At 35.4% G+C, this 19,401-nt stretch overlaps 1 protein-coding gene across 1 annotated transcript; it reads right to left on the reverse strand.

Moving 5' to 3' along the window:
* Nucleotides 1-2,952: 2,952 nt before the first annotated feature.
* On the reverse strand, nucleotides 2,953-18,643 carry LOC143202129 (tyrosine aminotransferase). The gene is made up of 6 exons (XM_076413416.1): nucleotides 18,383-18,643; nucleotides 11,665-11,953; nucleotides 10,682-10,879; nucleotides 4,952-5,204; nucleotides 3,685-3,936; nucleotides 2,953-3,188 (listed from the first exon to the last, which is right to left on the reverse strand). The coding sequence occupies exons 1-6, from the start codon at nucleotides 18,576-18,578 to the stop codon at nucleotides 3,078-3,080; spliced, it is 1,299 nt and encodes a 432-aa protein (XP_076269531.1). The 5' UTR covers nucleotides 18,579-18,643; the 3' UTR covers nucleotides 2,953-3,077.
* Between the last annotated feature and the right edge of the window lie 758 nt (nucleotides 18,644-19,401).

Raw genomic sequence — 19,401 nt, forward strand, 5'->3', positions numbered from 1 at the left:
GTGTGAATGGTAATTTAAACTAACCAATGAAATGCAGCGAAATGGCTTTCTCAGTGCATTTCTGCTAAACCACACAAAACAATTCTTAAGTTATATGTATTGTGGTAACACTAAAATTGCCAATCGCTTGCCAAAAATCAAATGTCAAATTAGTTTGTCAACAGTGGCACCTTTCAAAAAACATGTTAACATATCAGTCCGAAGACATATTGAACAACATAATATATTACTGCCGCTGTCATCCAGAGAATCGATTAATTTAATAAAACTTTTGATGATTTCTAGTAGATTTCAATTTATTCGTCCTTACTTTCAGAAATACTACTAAATAGAAAAATTGGTTAAAATTGATCGAATTTTCTTCTCGAATATAAGGTTACAGTTAGAAACTGAAGGACTGCTTTCGACAAGTCACAGGACGGTAAGGATCCTAGGACTCTTACACCTTATTACTTGTACTTGTAAAGTACTCCCGGTCAACGGAGCACATCTTGTTCCGTGGACTAGTATCTTAAATATCAAATACCAAACAAATTTGTTTTAAAAACGGAATCCTGACATTGACACTAATACTAACTAACTGACGTTCTAACTAATATTTATTTTTATATGTATTTGTCGATATAAAACAGTAATCTTAATGAGCTATGCATTTTATACTTAATGTGTCAACTACTAAGTCATCTAAGATGACGCTAACAGTATCCATTAGATTTATTACATTATAACGAGAATTATAGCCAGAAGGCAACACACCCTGTAACTAAGGGCCTAAGTAATGGCATACCATCATTTTCAAAACATATTAACCTTTAAATTAATTTTTTTAACTGCCACAGACTTATGGTATCATATAACATATATGAACCTTCTATTGTATTTTGTTAACTTCTCAAACAGATCCTTTTTTACATGCTTTTGCGAATTTCTTATCTATCTAGGCCTTCCTTCTACCTTTTCTAGGCGTTTAAATGTGATCGCACTAAATAGTTTGTTCAGTATTTTGTTTTTTCTATTTTTACCCTCACGTTTTATATAAGCTAATGCTGTATTTAATTGGACTTATATAACTCCAACGTCAATTTACGTTAAATCATACATGTTGATTACACCTTGAAAAGGTTATGAACATACATTTCAAACGCTGATGCAAACGCAAAGATCGGTAGATTGTATGTTTGGCAACACTTTAAACTATAACTATTAACTAACATTCCTACAGGCTTGCATTTTTGACATTTCGAATAGACTTGTCTATTAACAACAGCATTTATCGGCTAATCCAAACACTTTCATGAGCTTTAAGGTATAAGATACAAATGACAATCTTATACTGTTATATCAATAAATCCTGTGTAAATAAATACATTATATTATACAGACTATATATTCTAAGAAAAGATTGTATTAAAGTTTACTGGAAGTTCTACGACGTCCACGAAGAAGCAGCAAAAATATTGTTAACTGAGTGCGGTTTGCTCAGTATGGCTTGTTAACTTCTAGATTCATTCCTTTGATAATTAAGATTTTGGTAATAGACATGTCAGCGGATCTTCCGCAACCTATTCATGTTTTAACTCTTAAGTCTTTCTCCTGTTCTTGAAGCAAGATGTTACCAAACAATAAATATGCCAGAAATTATAAATATAAATAAATTGTCATATGATTTATGAATTTTATCAGAGCTTATAGCTGATGAAACTAACGAGCAATAAGCAGTCCCCAGAACACTGGGTTCATCTGATTACAGGACCACCAGCCTTCTCAGTGCCATTTGGGAGCTTGCTGAGAGGACAATATTCTACGTGCTCAACTATTTCACAAGAGAAAACAATATTATTCCTGACCTACAATTCTGTTTTCGCCCTCACCATTCTTCCGTCCATCAAGCCACTCGTCTAGCCGCACAAATCCATTATGTTCTTGACCAACGTAAAAAGCTCGAAGCACTTCTCCTGGACCTAACCAAATCTTCCAACATGGTCTGGTACGACGGTTGGTCGCAAAATGCGTACGGTTAGGCCTCCTAGAATACAAAACCAATCAACGCTGGCATACCTCAAGGTTCCCCTCTGGTCGTAGCCTTATTTAACATCGTTTTTTTTTTAGATCTGCCGAGAAAATAGCACATTGACGTCGCGTTTTACGCCGACGACACTGCTTTCTTCATAGCCTCCAGATTGGAGGATACCATTCAGGTAGTTTACAGAAGCACCTCGATCATACGGTCAAGTGGTTCAAATTTTGAAGGTTGCAAATCAACCCCAGAAAACTCAGGTCATCATTTTCCATAAGAAGCGTTACGCATTACACGTTTCGCAACTCAAGATCGACACTGCAACAATTTCATGGCTGGACAACGTCACGTATTTAGGCCTTTTTCGAGCGGCGATTCGGTTGGTTCCCAGATCCAGAAAGCGATACAGAAATGTTCGGAGATAGCAAACCTTCTATATCTTCAAAACGACTGCCCGATTGGTGGGTGCCATATCCCCAAATTTTATGCAGTAGCTATGAGTTGTGAGGCGGTTCCGATTTATTGGTAAGTATATTGGTAAGCCCAGAGGCAGTCCCAGTTTCCAGAGAAACGTTTTAGTAATAATTGAAATTGTAAATCAAATTAGACTTATCATTGTTTCTCATTTACTTACAGCCTCTATTTTTAATTCATATTAAAGTGTATCAAAATACTTTCACAACGAAATTTAAAAACAATTTTAAAATATAATGATAAACCGTATATGATGATAGAATAATTAGTTATTAAAAGATCAGATTATTTAATATTATTTTCTATTCTATATCACAATGTATTTCTCTATATATTCTGGAAATATATTTTAGTCTTAACCTCATTTAAGAAGCTCAATCATATGAATAGAGAAAGGGCTACGAAATTTTAAAAAAGTTTCAGAACTTTAGGCGAGGTAAGATCGTTTAAAACAAAACAAATGCCAACATAATAATTTATTAGATACATACAATCTAGGTTTAAATAGTAAGCGTTTGAGAATCAAGTTGAGACTAGAATAAATTGTTTCAGTCATTTCTGGTAAAACAACAAACACAATATTTTGTCACTCTATAAAGTGACGGTTACAGAATTCAGCAATTCTGTCGCAAGCCTCTTCCAGGATGTCCTGCGGAACTGTCAGTACTATTCTCACAAATCCGGGAATTTCAAAACACTGAAAAATGTATTCAAGATTAATTTTTCCAACAGTAACATGTACAAAAAATGTCTAAGCAACAGGCTGATATCAGATATAAAATAATATGACAATAAAAGTATATAGACCTTTGAAACAAATAAATCTGGCAGTGATATTATAGTCTGGCAAATATGGCACACTATAAACATTAATTGTTGTTTTATTGTTATTCCCGATAAGAAGAAAGATGGAAATGATAATTAGCAGGAATATTTTTCGTGTGTCACTGTAATAACTTATTATTTAGATATAAGATCTCAAATTTGCGAAAGAAAGGAAAGCAAGTAAGTAACTAATGGCAGTAAATAATGCCATGAAATCATTTTATATAAACAATATTTTTGGATACCTAACAACATTTACATTATAAGCTCAGAACTGAAATTTAGAAAAATACCCGAAAAAGTTTCCTACATAATATTAACCTTTACTAAAAATAGAACAAAAGTGTATGTAATTAATTTTAACTAACCTCTCCGGGTAGACAGAATACTGATTCTTCTTCCATCAACTTTTTTACGAAGTCAAGTCCGGTTTCGTACTCTGGAAAGTTTCTCAGATTGATTTCAACGATCATATACATTGCTGCTTCTGGCATATATGGTGTTAATCCTTTTATATTGCTCAAACGATCGAATGCAATTTTTGCGTGTAAAGCCAACGTTTCTGCCAGGTCATCATGAAACGATTGTGGGGTATTTGCCAGGATTTGAGGTAAAGCTCCCTGTAAACCACAAGTTATTATTATATGAATCGTAGGTAAATTATATTCATTATATTTATATATTAACAAATATTATTATTATATTAAATATATTGTTAAAATTTGAATATGTTCCCTAATTATTTAATTTTATAAAACACATTATTTTACATTCGCCATATACATATCTCATTTATTATATTTATATCATGTTAATACCTCATTTATTTAACCATAACTATTTTTAGCACAATTAACACTACATATATATATATATTTATATATATATATATATATATATATATATATATATATATATATATATATATATATATATATATATATATATATATATATATATATATATATATATATATATATATATAAGGAAAATAAAACTAAACGAGCTCAAATCTCAATCAAAAGCTACATGTTAAAAAAATTATTTGGCGTCCAATAAGACAATCCAATAATCAATAAATAATATGATCATGACTATTATATAACTGTGAAATTATATCCGGAATTTCAATGAAGAAAAATTCAAATGTTTCAGAACAAGATGTTTGTACGTATGCAATGAGGTATTACATGGGACCTAGAAACACGAAGCCAGGCTATACTTCCATGAACCTCCAAAGGCTCTGCCCTGCTATTAGACGGACAATGTATCAATCTCAGACTGAAAAAGATCAAACTCTGCCAACGATTAACCGTGCATGAGTAAAACGGAGAATGTAACGCGAGAGAAAGAATTACAACTTATTGTTATGTCAATTGATGTTAAGACTATGTTAAAACAATGATTGATTTAGCACATCAGTTCTAATATAGAATTAAATAAATTCCTTCACCATATTGTTATAATATAATAAATCAGTGTAATATTCACTAAAAATTATTAAGTTTTTACAAAATATTCTATTTAGATAGATTATATTAAATATTAAACATCATCATCAAGTTTATATCAATGATTTTTTTAAATATTAATCAAAATAAATAATTAATATAAAGGGGACATGAGTGTATTTACCTGTATTAAAGTATTACTTCCAATGATTCTCTGACTCAAACTGATCAATGACTTTCTGACATGTTCTAAAACGTTTGTTTCATCGTGTATCGCTATCCAGCCCATGCGCCAACCAGGTACCAAGAAGCGTTTTCCCAAGCCTCCGCATATCAATAATGGGACTCCCGAGTCCAAAGCTGCCATTGATACAAATTTCTTACCAGGGAATACTAGTCTTTCATATATTTCATCGGCAATTACTGGTATTCTGTGACTAAAAAAAATAATTAAAATAATAACAATAACCTAGCATAAACGTTATTATAAGAGTTTGATTTAGAGCATAGAGACATTAACATAGAGCTAAATTTTATTTTTCAGTTCTTATATTTTAATTTATATTTATTTGTGCTCTGAGCAGCTTCAAAATAGGCATAGATTAAGGCAATATAAAAAGACTCTTAGTAAATAGAACTTTGATAATATCCAGGGCTTGCAAATGCAGTTCCGTGCTAGCTCTCGAAGAGAACGGTCGTGTCCGGTCCGCCGAACCTACCTGCGCTTCCGAGAATTACCCGAAACTTTCCCTAAGACGGTCGACCCGTTATCACGTTTCACCAGTGCCTACGTAAAAAAAAAGCGTCTGTAAGCGCCGAAAAGGCGTTTTTACAGACAAGGCAATGGCGTCATGTACGTCAGAGCCGACGTCGCCTCCTGAACATAATCCCAGTGTTTCAAATTCAAATGGACCATCTTCAGAAGACAGCCGAGAAGTGCTTATAACGGAATTGAGAAAACAGAACGAAGACCTGCGAAAGCAGATAGCTGACCTTAAAACGTTCGCAAAAGCCCAAACAGACGCCCTGAACAAACAGACGGAAAAGCTGGAAAAGAGCGAAAAGGCTTCCGAAGAGCTCAAGGAAGAAATAAAAACTCTCACAGCTACGATAACACAATTCATGAAGCATCAAAGAGATGCCATGGAAGTAAAGATTCCCGCTGCCATAGAAATTCAGTCCCAGACACCAGCTAAACCGACACAACACTTAGACCAAACTGAAGACTCAGAAGACGGTTTCACCTTGGTGGGAAAAAGGAAAAGAGGGCCCGTCACTCCACCTCAGGAAAGCCAGCTGCCGAAGGCCGGCAACAAGGGAAAACAGGCTCCCAAATCACAACCCAATCCGGTAGCCAAGCCAGCCACTAAATCTACCCAATCGAAAGCCAAGGCTAACGTACAGCCTTCGATTACAAAATTTGCCACCAGACCAGTGCAAAACAAGCCGACCACCAAGACGGCCCCACAGCCAGTACCGAAACAAGTTACCACAAGACCAACCCAAGACCAGCCTGCGCAGGTAAGTAGCCAGGTCACTAAACAAGTCTTAACCTCCACAGCAAAAACAGTGCCAACCGTTTCGGCGACTGTTTCTCAAAGTCCCCCAAAGGAAAAAATTCCGCCTATAGTGCTCCGTGATAAGAAGAGGTTCATGGAGCTCATTAGAATTACTAAGGCACAATCAATAGACATTATAACCCGAAATAAAAAGGACGGCATTTTCTTATTCGTCGCCACAAGCGACAATTACCGTAAACTTACTACCCTGCTCGAGGAAAGGAATTACCCTTACCATTCCTTCTGTCATCCGGAGGAGAGAGCATTCCGGGTAATAATAAAAAACATCCCAGAATCACTCTGCATTGACGAAGTACGTGAACTTCTCTTTGATCAAGGCTTCCATCCCAAATTTGTGCAAAGATGGAAATTAAAATCCGGGATAGAACTACCAATTGTTCAGGTAGTTGTCCCTCGCGAAGAGCGACAGATCATATATATGACCAAACTCGGCGTCATCACAGTGAAGGTCGAGGTCCAGAGAGGAAACGGCCAGCCAGTGCAGTGCTTCAACTGCCAGCTTTTCGGGCACTCCAGCTCATATTGTCGAGCCCCCCCACGGTGCGTCAAATGTGCCGGGCATCACGACACTAGATCCTGTACCAAAATCCCAGAAGCACCTCCAAAGTGCAGCAACTGCGGTGAAACTCATACCGCAAACTTCAGCGGTTGCACCTGCCGTCCTGCTCCAAGAAAACCAAAAATTCCGACCGAAACCAGACCTCCACAAGGTTCTGCATGGAGTAACCAAGGTGGCAGAAAGCTAGCCCAAAAATTAGCCAGCGCTACCCAGCCTGCTCCAACTCAAACTCCTGCTCCAACCAATACACCGGACCTTAACTCCACAATGCAGGCGTTTACTGACCCGCAGGCTTTCCTACAAGTGATCGCCCTGGCTCACCAACTTGCTCGTCTTTTTCCAAATGTCGCCGCCTAAGCGGCAACACTTACCTGTCTCTATAACTTTCAGCAGCCTTTAACTCTTCGAAATGGCTGTTCCGAAATCTCTTATACTGATGACATGGAATGCAAATAGCTTACGCGGAAAGCAAGCGGAATTGGAGGACGTCATAACATTCTATGACGTCGACATCGTGCTCATCCAGGAAACTTTCCTGAAACCTTCGCATCGTCTCTCTTTCGAACACTTTTTTGTCTACAGAAACGATAGAACTCCGGGTCGAGGCGGTGGAACCGCCATTCTCGTCAGAAAAGGAGTCAAACACGAGCTCCTTCCATCGTTATCAGTAAACAACTTCGAAACAACCTCCATTAAAATCGATATCCAAGAACGCCCCTTCGTGATTACATCCCTGTACAGGAAATCTTCTGCATTCAACTATGCCGAATACCGATCACTCGTCGAAGGAAAATTTCCGAAAATAATAGGTGGCGACTTCAACACCCACCACCCCACCTGGGGGTGCTCCAGAGCGAATCCCGCAGGTAACGCCATCGTAGCTCTAAGTGCAGATCTGGGCTACGGTCTTGCCTTGCCAGATGAACCCACCCATCACCCTAGTACAGTCTCTCAAGGCGCAGCAAGAATCCTTGATTTCTTTATTCTTCAAGACGTAAATCGCGATTCCGAAGTTCGAGTCCTTGACGAACTAGACTCTGATCATCGTCCGATCCTTCTCAAACTCGGAAACTGCGCCACCACTCAAGTCCCACTAACAAGATTCAGGAAAAAAACCGACTGGAAAAACTACCAATCTCTTCTCCTGAAATCCGATCCAATTCCGAAAATTAACACACCAGAACACCTCGAGGAAGCCGTACTCAAGCTAACTCGCGATATTCAGTCTGCTCACGAATCTTCCACAGTCAAAATTTCATCACAACCCCAGCCGTGGAAAAACAATCTTCCCGCTTCTCTTAAACGTGAAATTCGCATCAAAAACGGTTTATGCAGATTAGCTCGATTCACCCTTGATGCTGCAGACAAAAGGGAGGCGAACAGAGCATGCAAGAGGGTAAGGGCGGCCGTCTCGACTTGGCGAGCAATGAAATGGAACTCATTTCTCGCGGACCAAAGGCTGGATGGCCCCCCTTCCTTCTGGCGTGTCTCCAAATGCCTCGTGGGGAAGACGCACAATGTCATCCCTCCCCTGAAGTCAGCGGTTACAGGAAATTTTGCAGTCACTGACCAAGAAAAAGTCGAGCTCCTTGCAGAGACCTACGAAGCTCAAATGAAATGCCTCCCACCCGCACAGAACACTAAAACTAAAGACATTGACACTGTCATCAACGAATCCAACTCCGTCAAAAGACCAGTAACCCCCGCCTTTCTTCTCAACCATTTTGTATCTCCAAAGTCTCTACAGACTATGATCGGCAAACTTCAAACCAAAAAATCTCCAGGTTTCGATGGAATATCGATTACCCAGTTAAAAAAGCTCCCGCATAAGCAACTCGCAGAACTGGCAAACATTATTAACTCCATCATGAGACTGCAACACTTCCCGGCGTCTTGGAAACACGCACATATAGCGGTTATACCCAAGAAAGGAGCAAAATCATCTCCATCTGATTACAGGCCTATCAGCCTTCTCAGCGCCATTTCGAAGCTTGCCGAGAGGGCAATACTCTACGCTCTCAACTCTTTCACAAAGGAAAACAACATCATCCCAGATGAACAATTCGGCTTTCGCGCTCACCACTCATCCGTCCATCAAGCTTCCCGTCTAGCTGCACACATCCATCATGCTCTTGACCAACGTAAAAAGCTTGGAGCAGTTCTTCTGGACCTAACCAAAGCCTTCGACAAGGTCTGGCACGACGGATTGTTCGCAAAGTGCGTGCGGTTAGGCCTCCCAGAAGACCTAACCGCTCTCATCAAGTCCTATCTCTCGGACAGATCTTTCCAGGTCAAGATCAGGGCGTCACTTTCCAGTCGTAAACAAATCGATGCTGGCGTACCTCAAGGTTCCCCGCTGGCCCCAGCCTTATTTAATCTCTTTATTTCAGATATGCCGAGAAAAGAGCATATTGACGTCGCCTTTTACGCTGACGACACTGCTTTCTTCACGGCCGCCAGGTTCGAAGTTACAATTCATGAGCGTTTACAGAAGCAGCTCGATCATGCGGTCAAGTGGTTCAAATTCTGGAGGTTGCAAATCAACCCCCTGAAAACCCAGGCCATCATTTTCCACAAGAAGCGTTACGCACTGCGCGTCTCGCAACTTAAGATCGACACCGCAATAATTCCATGGCTGGATAACGTCACGTACCTAGGTCTTCACTTCGACCGGCGGTTCGGTTGGCATTCCCAAATCCAGAAAGCAATCCAAAAAGGTTCGGGGATAGCAAACCTGCTATCTCCTCTGATCTGCCCTTCTAGCAGGCTTCCCATCTCCATCAAATGCTTATTTTACAAGATGTTAATTCGGTCCGTACTCCTCTACGGATCTAATGTCTACTTCAAGTTTGTTACACCCAACCAGGTCAAACGGCTTCAAGTTTTCCAAAATAAGCTCCTCAGGAGAATATTAAACGCTCCATGGTTTGTCAGAAATAATCAAATCCATAGGGAAACTGACACTCCAGAAATCAAGCACTTCATATCTCAATCATTCCACAAACAACAACTCAGCTCAAGTTCTTCTGAAAACGCGCTTGTTCGCGAGCTGGTCGACATGCTGGGAGCTTAGCACCGCGTCACCGCTAAGCTCTCCCCCTTTTCCAGGCTGAAACGACCTCATCCGTCGCTACAGTCATAACTTTTGCCCCCATACAACAGTACCCAGTTGTGTGTTAACTCAGGTTCGCGAATCAATAGAATCGCCGGGCTCTCGTGCCCAATAACGGCTGCCCGATCAGCGGGTGCCATATCCCCAAATTTAATGCAGTAGCAGTAGTGATCCACAGGGGTCAACTGTGAGGCGGTTTCGGTTTAGTGTATTGGTAAGCCCAGAGGCAGTCCCACATAACCCGGTCCAACTTGTCACTCCAGGGCAAGTCTCCGCGACCAGGTATGCGTCATGCATTCCACCGCCTGGTTTTTAGGCCAGAACAAAAAAAAAAAAAAAAAAGGCTTGCAAATGTTCAAAACCCTCTAGCTCCAACAGTTATTGTTATTGGTTGACATGAAGACAAGAACATTTAAATTCATTAAAAAATTTCCACAGTTGCTTATAGATAACTCCAAAATTGTATTCTGTGCTTTAAACGTATGACAGTTGGAAATTTTTTTGGCGTCAATTTATAACTGTTAACTGAAATCCGTTATCTGAAAATAACATGACAACACATCAGAGAGAGTAATGAGTTATAAACATACATTAGTTTCTCTATGGTTATAAAATAAGGAATGAAACAATCAAAACCAATTAATAGGATATGAAAAAACTTACACGTAAGCTATCTTCAGGATATCTTCCAAATGTTCTGGAGTGTAATTAGATCCACACGGATTGGATGGATTGTTGATCACTATTGCCGCGGTGTTGTTGTCGATCTGAGATTCCATCTGTTCCAAATCCACCTCCCACTTATTTTCAGGAAGAAGGTTGTAAAATTTGACATTTATCCCAATACATTGAGCCAGGGTTCTAAATAGATATACAGAAAGAAAAATGTTAATATTGTCTTTAAAATCAACGTCAATACCGTAACACTATTAAATATGACATATGGATTTTAATATTTTATTAAATTAAGTAAGAATCGCCCTTCGTAATCGCCAATTTCAAATAAATAACTAAAATACATTTAAATATGAAAAATTAAATCTTTGTTGAATGAAATTAAGTAAATTAAATGTTTCCTGGTAATTTTTTTAATTATATTTAACCACCATTCTATCAATGTATCAGTACAAGTTGACCAACAATTATAAATTACAGAATTGAATTTGAGATAATAAATTGTAAATATACAAGCATCATTCTCTTAATAAAATCGTTGGTACAAATTTAATTTATTAAATAATTGAAAATCTATAATTTAAAAATTGTTTATAAAAGTTGAGAACATGCTTTATTCCATTTTTAGTTAAATACTTTAAATATTATAATTTCAATTATTTGGCCTAATATCTCATATCTTATATCAACTAAAAGATATATTTGTGGATGATATATTCAATCATCATCTGTATATGATGAAACATTCTCTTTATCAAACAGGTTTTCTAAATCGTATTATAAACGATGTTACAAAGGTGTTATTATTATGTAACTAAGCAGGCTATCACAAGGTAACGGAGTGATTTACAAACGATTATTACAAAATGTTTTATTAATTAAAAATGCACATATTAACCGAACCTGTTAGACAGTAGCGCATTCGCCATTTTGTAAATAAAATTATAATCGCGTAAAAAAGTTATACTAACCTATATATCGCAAAACCGGGTCTGGGTAACAGAATGTTTTGACCTTTATTGCCGTCCGCTAGAGCTGTAATGCAAATTTCCAAGGACGACGAGCACCCGCTGCATAATATCAAATCTTTAGGTTCGTATTCGACTCCATCGAAGCTGAGATATTCTGCGACCGCTTTGCGCGCTGCTTCGTGCCCAGTACTGGGTGCATAACCGTTGCATGAACCTTCCTGTAGGATGGTCGTGACGGCTTTAATAGCTTCTTCCGGTGGTCTAAGGTTGCCAAATATAGTTGGGTCTCCTATCGATTAAAAAAAATCGTAAATAAATAAAAATAAGTTCGGCTTTTCCTAACAAAAGGATATATTGATCTCTTATAATACTTATTCACCGAAGTATGTACTATAATTCATTCAAAAGTTAAAGAGCTTTGGAAATAGAGATTCCAGTTGATCATTTTCAAAAAGGGCAAAATGACAATAATGGAACAGAACAATGCTGAAAAAGCTCCTGGCTTTGACTTAATTATTGGAAAAATCTTAAAATAGGGGTCTCAAAAAAGTACATCAAGTTAATATATATTTAACGCCATGTTAAGACTTAATTACTTTCTAGCACTTGAAAAGTTACTAAAATCATTATGATTCTTAAATCAGGCAAAAAATTAGAAGACCTCTCCTCCTATTATCCTATAACACTGTTACCTATCATCTCCAAAGTTTGTGAAAAATTATACATTAAGATACTCAAATTAATCGCAGAAGAGAGATAATGTTATGTAATAAACACGGAACAACAGAACAAATACACATATTAGTCAACCAAATTAACAAAAACTTAAATAACATATAATTTTGTTACGCTGCATTTTCCAATATATCTCAAGATTTCGACAAGGTGTGGTACACTGGAGTAGAGATTAAATTGAAAAAAAATTTGGCCAACACAATATATTCAAGTGTTCTACAGGCCAGTGTCCTTTGTCTGCTATTATACCGATTATATACAGCTGACCTACCGACCTCAAGAAAGACTACTGTTGCAGCCTATGCTGACGATACAGCGGTTTTATCATTACACGAGGATCTGATGTCAGCCACAAACTATCAGCCTCAAACTGCATCTAAACAAAGTCGAATTGTGCTTGAAAACATGGCATATCAAAGCAAATGAGACAAAATCTACCCATGTGACATTCAACCTTTGTGGAAGAACTTGTACCCAGGTAAAAATGAATAGATATAAACTTCCGCAAGCAGACAATGTTGAATATTTGAGAATGCATTTTGATCGACGTTTAACATGGAAAAAACATATAGTGACAAAACGCAAACAGCTTGGACTTAAACTAAACCAAATGCCATAATAATCTATCTCTAGTATATGTTAGAATAGTCTATAGAATAAATTAGGATAGACTTTATACGGAAGATCGCATATTGTATATTTAAGATTGTATATTTTATAACGGAAATCATAAAATAATACTTTTGCTTTTTTAATTTTAAAAAATTGTACCGGAGATATCTTGAATGAAATTCAAGATATTTATCGATTTATGACAGATGTTTATAGCTGAACCGAATATTGACACAATAATGGTTTCCGAACCTCATTTTACCACCTTATGTTTCAACCGGTCAAACTATAGAAGAAGTTAATGAACCAATAACAATGTCCACTATTTGTTGTAAACCTAAACATGAAAAGATCGAGCATTTCGTATCTTTCTTTAATATATTGAATAATAGGACGCTGCATAACATCAATTTCATCAATTATTTAAAATAATGAAGACAGAAAACCTACAATCTATCTCTACTTGTCACCAACATATTGACCAAGCGATAAAAACAGACATTCTGACACTATTAATATTTGCATCAAGAAAGATATCAATGCAAACAAATGTAGGACAGAATCACACTTTATCATTTATAGTCTAATTATTCACCAGTAACATAACAACCTCCTTTTCCCAGCAATCTCATAACAGCCAACAGGTAGAAAAAATTACATAGAATAACTTATTTAAATTTGTCTTTAAAAACAGTGATACTTAGAAACGTCAAGAAGCAGTAAAATATATAACAGAAAAATACACAGGAGGCAGCATTGTATGGGACTCCTACCAATGAAATACCGCCAAGAAAAACATCACAATTCAGCAGAAAATACAGATAAAACTATAGAAGAGCACATATATATATATATATATATATATATATATATATATATATATAACACACAAGAATATTTAGCAAGAATACTTTAGCATAACCCATCCGTTAAGACTAGTGAAAATAATCGAGTTAGAAACAGCAAAAAGGTGTAATTACTCTCTAATAATTTTAAAAACGCATTTAAACCCTTTCCTTCTGAAATATCTACATCTATCTATAAGAACTAAAAGTTATTCACTAAATTCCCCTTTTCAAATGGATCTACACCCTCAAAACAATTACTGTCAATTATACACCAAACAATAACGTCAAAAATGGAAAGCTAAAAAGCTCCTGGTTAAAATCTAATAACAGCAAAATTTCTTCAAACATTATGACTATATTTAACCCAATGTTATGAAAGAATTATTCCCAAAGCAATTGGGAAATTACTGAAATGATTATGATACTAAAATCGGTAAAAATAAGAAGATACCACCCCCTACATTCTATAAGTTTATTACCTGTAATCTCAAAAAAACTTTAAAGATTCAAAGAAATTTAATACAATAATTGAAATAAGAAATATTATTCCAGAACATCACTTTGGGTTTCATAACAAACATGTAAGACGGAACATCAAATACATATACTGGTAAAGCAAAGACATTCATATTAAAATATATTATTCTGCTGTATTCTTAGAAGTATCTCAGGATTTTAATAAAGTATAGCACTCAGAGCTTCAGGATTAAATAAAGGAAAAGCTGTTCCTACAATATATATAAGCTTCACTAAAAGGCAGTGTATTGGGTCCAATATCTCCTAAATACTGCTGATCTACTGATCATAAAAATTATTAATTGAGCAACATACGTAGATGACATGGCAGTGTTAGAACCTCGTGAGAAGCCAATGATAACATAAAGAAAATATACTTTAATAATAAAGTACAACTCTGGCTGAAAACATAGCTTATTAAAGCTATTGAAACAAAATCTAAGCGTGTCCAACAGTGAATATTAACAATTCCCAATTCACCCAGACAAGAATATGCTGAAAGTTATCCCTGGATAACGAGATATTGCTGTAAAAATCAGTACTTAAACTCATTTGGTCCTATGGAATTCAACTATGGGGAATTTCTAGCAAATATAATTTAGTCACCAATCAACGATTCGAAAACAATGTGTTGCGTGTTATAGTCAATTCCCTATGCTACATCTCTAATAAAATGATACAGAACCCATAACGAATATAAGTGTTAGTGTTAAGTACCTCGAAAGAGTGTCAATACAACCTAATGTACTTACACACGTACAGTCATTCAGCTAAATGTAAGTGAAAATAGTGAAGTATGCAGTGCAGTGAAGTGTAGATCACTTATATAAATATATCATATAAATAGTTATAAGTATTTCAGAATAGTCCTAAGAAGTATTGTGGATGCACCCAGATACTACTGGAACAATTACTTACACCGAGACCTTCGGAATTCTAACTCTCATAGAGGAAATTAGGGAATTCGTAAAAAGGCAAAAGGAACGACTCCACTGCCTTGTATATACCGAAATGCTAACTGTAACTTTCAGTCAACACTGAACTAGGACGCATACCCAAAATAACCTAAACGGTGTGATGTTGCGTATTTCTGTAGTAAAGTTCACTAAATGATAAAAACACTGAATAGTGCTTAACTTTTACCATATGTTATTAGAGAGTAAGTAAAGGTTTTCCTAGATAAGTACGTAGTTTCAAGTCATTGCATAGACAAATTGTAAGATAGTCTGGAACGACTAGTAATAGTATACTAATAAATTAAATTAAAAAATGTTGTTTATCATAAGCTGCTAGAATCTGGTCAGGGCAATCATTCAAATCTCTACCGTCAATTTATAATGCGCATTATCAAAACTGATAATTTAAAATAAAATTACATTTTAAAAATATTCCCCCATCAAAGTTCGCATTAGTCGATCGAAAAAAATGTGGAACAATCTAAATAGATTCCGTATCAACCGAAGTCGATTTATCAATAAGAGATCACTCCCGATCTTTTTTTTTTATTATTTAGTCTGGTGAGTGCTAACATCGACCGCTACGAAAATAACATACGCTAACGCCTTCGAAACTTTCTAGGCAGCGGAGAACTATTTTCTACGCAGTTACCCGAAATATAAAAAGCGATCATAATTTTTCAAGAACAACGTCCACGAAAACACATGTACATCCTAATTCTTTCGTTTAATCATTCCCGTTCCGAATGGTCATGATTCACGCCCGGTTGTGACTGGTAGTAATCTGAAAATACGTCGACGTATCGCGTTTGAACACTTTTATTCATCTTCATTTTTAGATTGGACACTTTTTGGTTTCAATATAATCGGGCATTTGACAGGGAAGTATTTTCAATTTTGTAGTGCCGGGTAAATAAAATTAGTCTATATAAAAATATACTGAAATAAAAGGACGAGGATAAACCTTTAAGATGTTCTGTATATGATTTTGTTCTCAACATTTTTTTTTGGAGCCCTTTTATTTGTATTAATAACTTGATTCATTTTACGCCTTAATTGCCCACAAGTAATTACTTCCATTAAACTTTTTTTTAATTAATAAAACAATCATTGCGCCTTATTTTATTTATTTAGACCATTTGCAATGAAGGGAACCCAGGTAACATTAAACTTTAATCTATCTAACTCAACCTCTCGTACTTGAATGCTTCCTATATACTATTACATGGCTTATAAATACATATTAGATGCAAATATTAGTCCATTAATAGATACCTTTAGGATAGAAATATGAAGGTTGAAAAATCGTTATAATGTCCCACACATGTTCTGGTTCAAAATAGAACAACTACATTATATTTTATGGATAATTTGAAAGTTTGTATGTTTACAATTTTTTTAATAGGATTTTTCATAGTTCGAATTATTTTCTTACTTCATTAAAAGGTTCTACTGCTTCTAACAAGCCTATTTTAATCGGCAAGATCTATTGTGAAAATGGGAAGTATCAAAGTACACAACTGTTACATATCCTGATTCGTAAATTCGATGGTTTTGATATTTCTCTATATTTAGTTCTTATATTCTTATATTTAGTATTATAGAGTATTTTTCGACATTTATTATTTTTGTGATTTGATTAGAAGATATCTGTTTCCAATGCTCATCAAACACTTTTTAACCGACTTCGAAAAAGAAGTTTTATGTTGGGCTGTATATATATATATATATATATATATATATATATATATATATATATATATGCTTACTGTATACATCTGCTGATATCGTTGGAACAAGCCACATGACAACGCTCGGTCACATGTTACATGAGTTGTGAAGGATATATCCCAGTAAGAAAAACAGCAGGAGGCCTACAATGAGAAGTTTCATTTCTAACCAAAATGAGTAAATGTATCCTAATGGCTTAGAAACTGGCTTAGTTCTGGAATGCCTACATTTCCAATATCACCTTTCTTCAAAAAAGTTGATAAAACCAGATTCTGGGTAATTAAAAATATGTATCATCGTTCCTGCGAAAACAGAATTTGGACAACATTTATCTAAACTTTGATATAGCACCTCGCATGAATCTATATACACCAGAGACAAATACACAGAGTACGAGAAAAGCTCCTTTTCTTGTTTAAAAGGGGTGAAAAACTACCTATGATCTACTTTAAGTCAAGAAAAGCAAACAGGATATCATACAAGGCTACAATTAAATATTTTGCAGATTTAAAATCCCACAATAAAGTAATATATGTTAATATTGTTTTTGTTTGTTGTTTTTTAGCCTGTAAGTGCAATAAATTTACCAAATCTACATTATATTGTATAAGTTGTATTGTTTAACTAGTTTTATTTGTATATATTTATGTATGGTAGAACATGATCAAATATTTCCTACCTCAGAAATATACCCACAAACTATTTCTTGTGTGACCTTCTCTAAATTATGGTTTGTCTAGGAACTAACACAAAGATATCACTAATCACATCATCAAACTAATAACGGGAAGAAGCTGATGCAATCAGGGCAATAGAGCGGAAATCATAAAAATGAAAAATGTAATAATTGTGCTGTAGGGTATAGAATTGCAAAGGTTAGTAGGGGCAGCAAAATAGCTAGCGACAAAAGTGTAAGTTCGCCATTGGTGACAGTTTCTGGCGTACTCACCAGGCATAAACCACTCCAATTAGGTCAACTTCGTCCTCTCGATACGATATCTCCATATTGCCAGAAAGATGGGAAAACTTTATAGAAATATTTTTTCAATAAATGCCTTGCTTTTACATTTGCTTTATGCTTTGAACTTTATGAACTAGTGTTGAGCTATGATTTAGATTTGAAACTGATCCATTAATATTCTAAATATTCTACCAACATATAAATATTAATATGGGCATCATCAGCAAATCTAGAATATATATAAACTTCGAATACCGACTCCACCAAAAATAGTTGTTGTCCAAACTCAATTTAAATGCAAGAATGTGTTGATTAACAATAATAATAAATAACAAGTAAAGCAAATAATTCATACCAACCTAATGATAAAGCAACGACAGGTTTCTCAGGATTGGGTTGAAGATCAAGGTTGTCTACGACTTCTCTAATGAAATTCCTACAATTGCGGGCTGTGGTGGAAGGTTCAAGGCGCCAAGGTTTCAACTTGTCGTTTTTCGAACTCAAACCTTTCAAGAAAATCTCTTCTTCTTCAACTACCACCCGCTTATCTAGCATTATCACACAAGATACAATATGTTTCAGTTACATGCGCCGCGAATAACTGTAACTTATATAATGTTATTTGAATCGTAGATCTACATCGTTTATATGACTATCGAAATTAATTTTTGCAAATATATTCCTATTTCTTGTTTTTCCAGTCAAGATTGTAAGCAACGTAACTAATCAACAATTTTAAAAATATTTTGTAAAAAAATATTACGTTTCATTTTCTTTAATAATCATATTAGACACGCCTTTTAGAGTTATTGTTAATAATCAGTAAGAAAGTAAACTTTTTCTTCGAGTAATAACTGAAATACTTTAAATAATTTTCGAAAAACAGGAAAATCAAGGATAAACCAAAAATATATATTTCAAGGTTAAGTTCGAAAAAAAAAATAGAAAACATCGTTACAATGTACATGCGATTCATTTCGAATTTACATCAAACGAATACTTAAACGTCATCGACGATGTGACAGTTTATTTATGTAATTTTTTATAGAACTATTTTAACAGAAGCACATATGTCGTTTATAATTTTTTGTATCTCGTTGGGAACTAAAAATTATTAAATCACCGTAGTTAACATTAAATAATACGCACTACTTAAAGAGTACGTTGTAAATAATTAAATAATAAGATATATTTATTCAAAACAAATGATAGACAAAAACAAAGAACATAATACGTAAATAACTATACGATATAAGTCAAAATATCAATAATAATAAAAGTGCGAATTATTTGATAACATAGTAAGTATGATATCTTGTGTAATACTTTTTCAGTCAATTCGTGTGGTGTAGTAGAAAACAGTTGATTCACCAACTGC

Source organism: Rhynchophorus ferrugineus, unplaced genomic scaffold (genome assembly GCF_030347505.1).
Source record: "Rhynchophorus ferrugineus isolate W39M unplaced genomic scaffold, kcgeb_rfMv2 rfM9, whole genome shotgun sequence".
NCBI classification, from domain to species: domain Eukaryota; kingdom Metazoa; phylum Arthropoda; class Insecta; order Coleoptera; family Curculionidae; genus Rhynchophorus; species Rhynchophorus ferrugineus.

What these genes read in the sequence shown, in the direction of transcription:
- LOC143202129 (XM_076413416.1), bottom strand. Translation starts at nt 18,578, where the DNA reads ATGCTAGATAAGCGGGTGGTAGTTGAAGAAGAAGAGATTTTCTTGAAA. An exon ending in TGTCGTTGCTTTATCATTAG is followed by an intron (nt 11,954 to 18,382) that starts GTTGGTATGAAT and finishes TTTAATCGATAG; the next exon opens with GAGACCCAACTATATTTGGC. An exon ending in GAAGTAATACTTTAATACAG is followed by an intron (nt 3,937 to 4,951) that starts GTAAATACACTC and finishes TGTGGTTTACAG; the next exon opens with GGAGCTTTACCTCAAATCCT.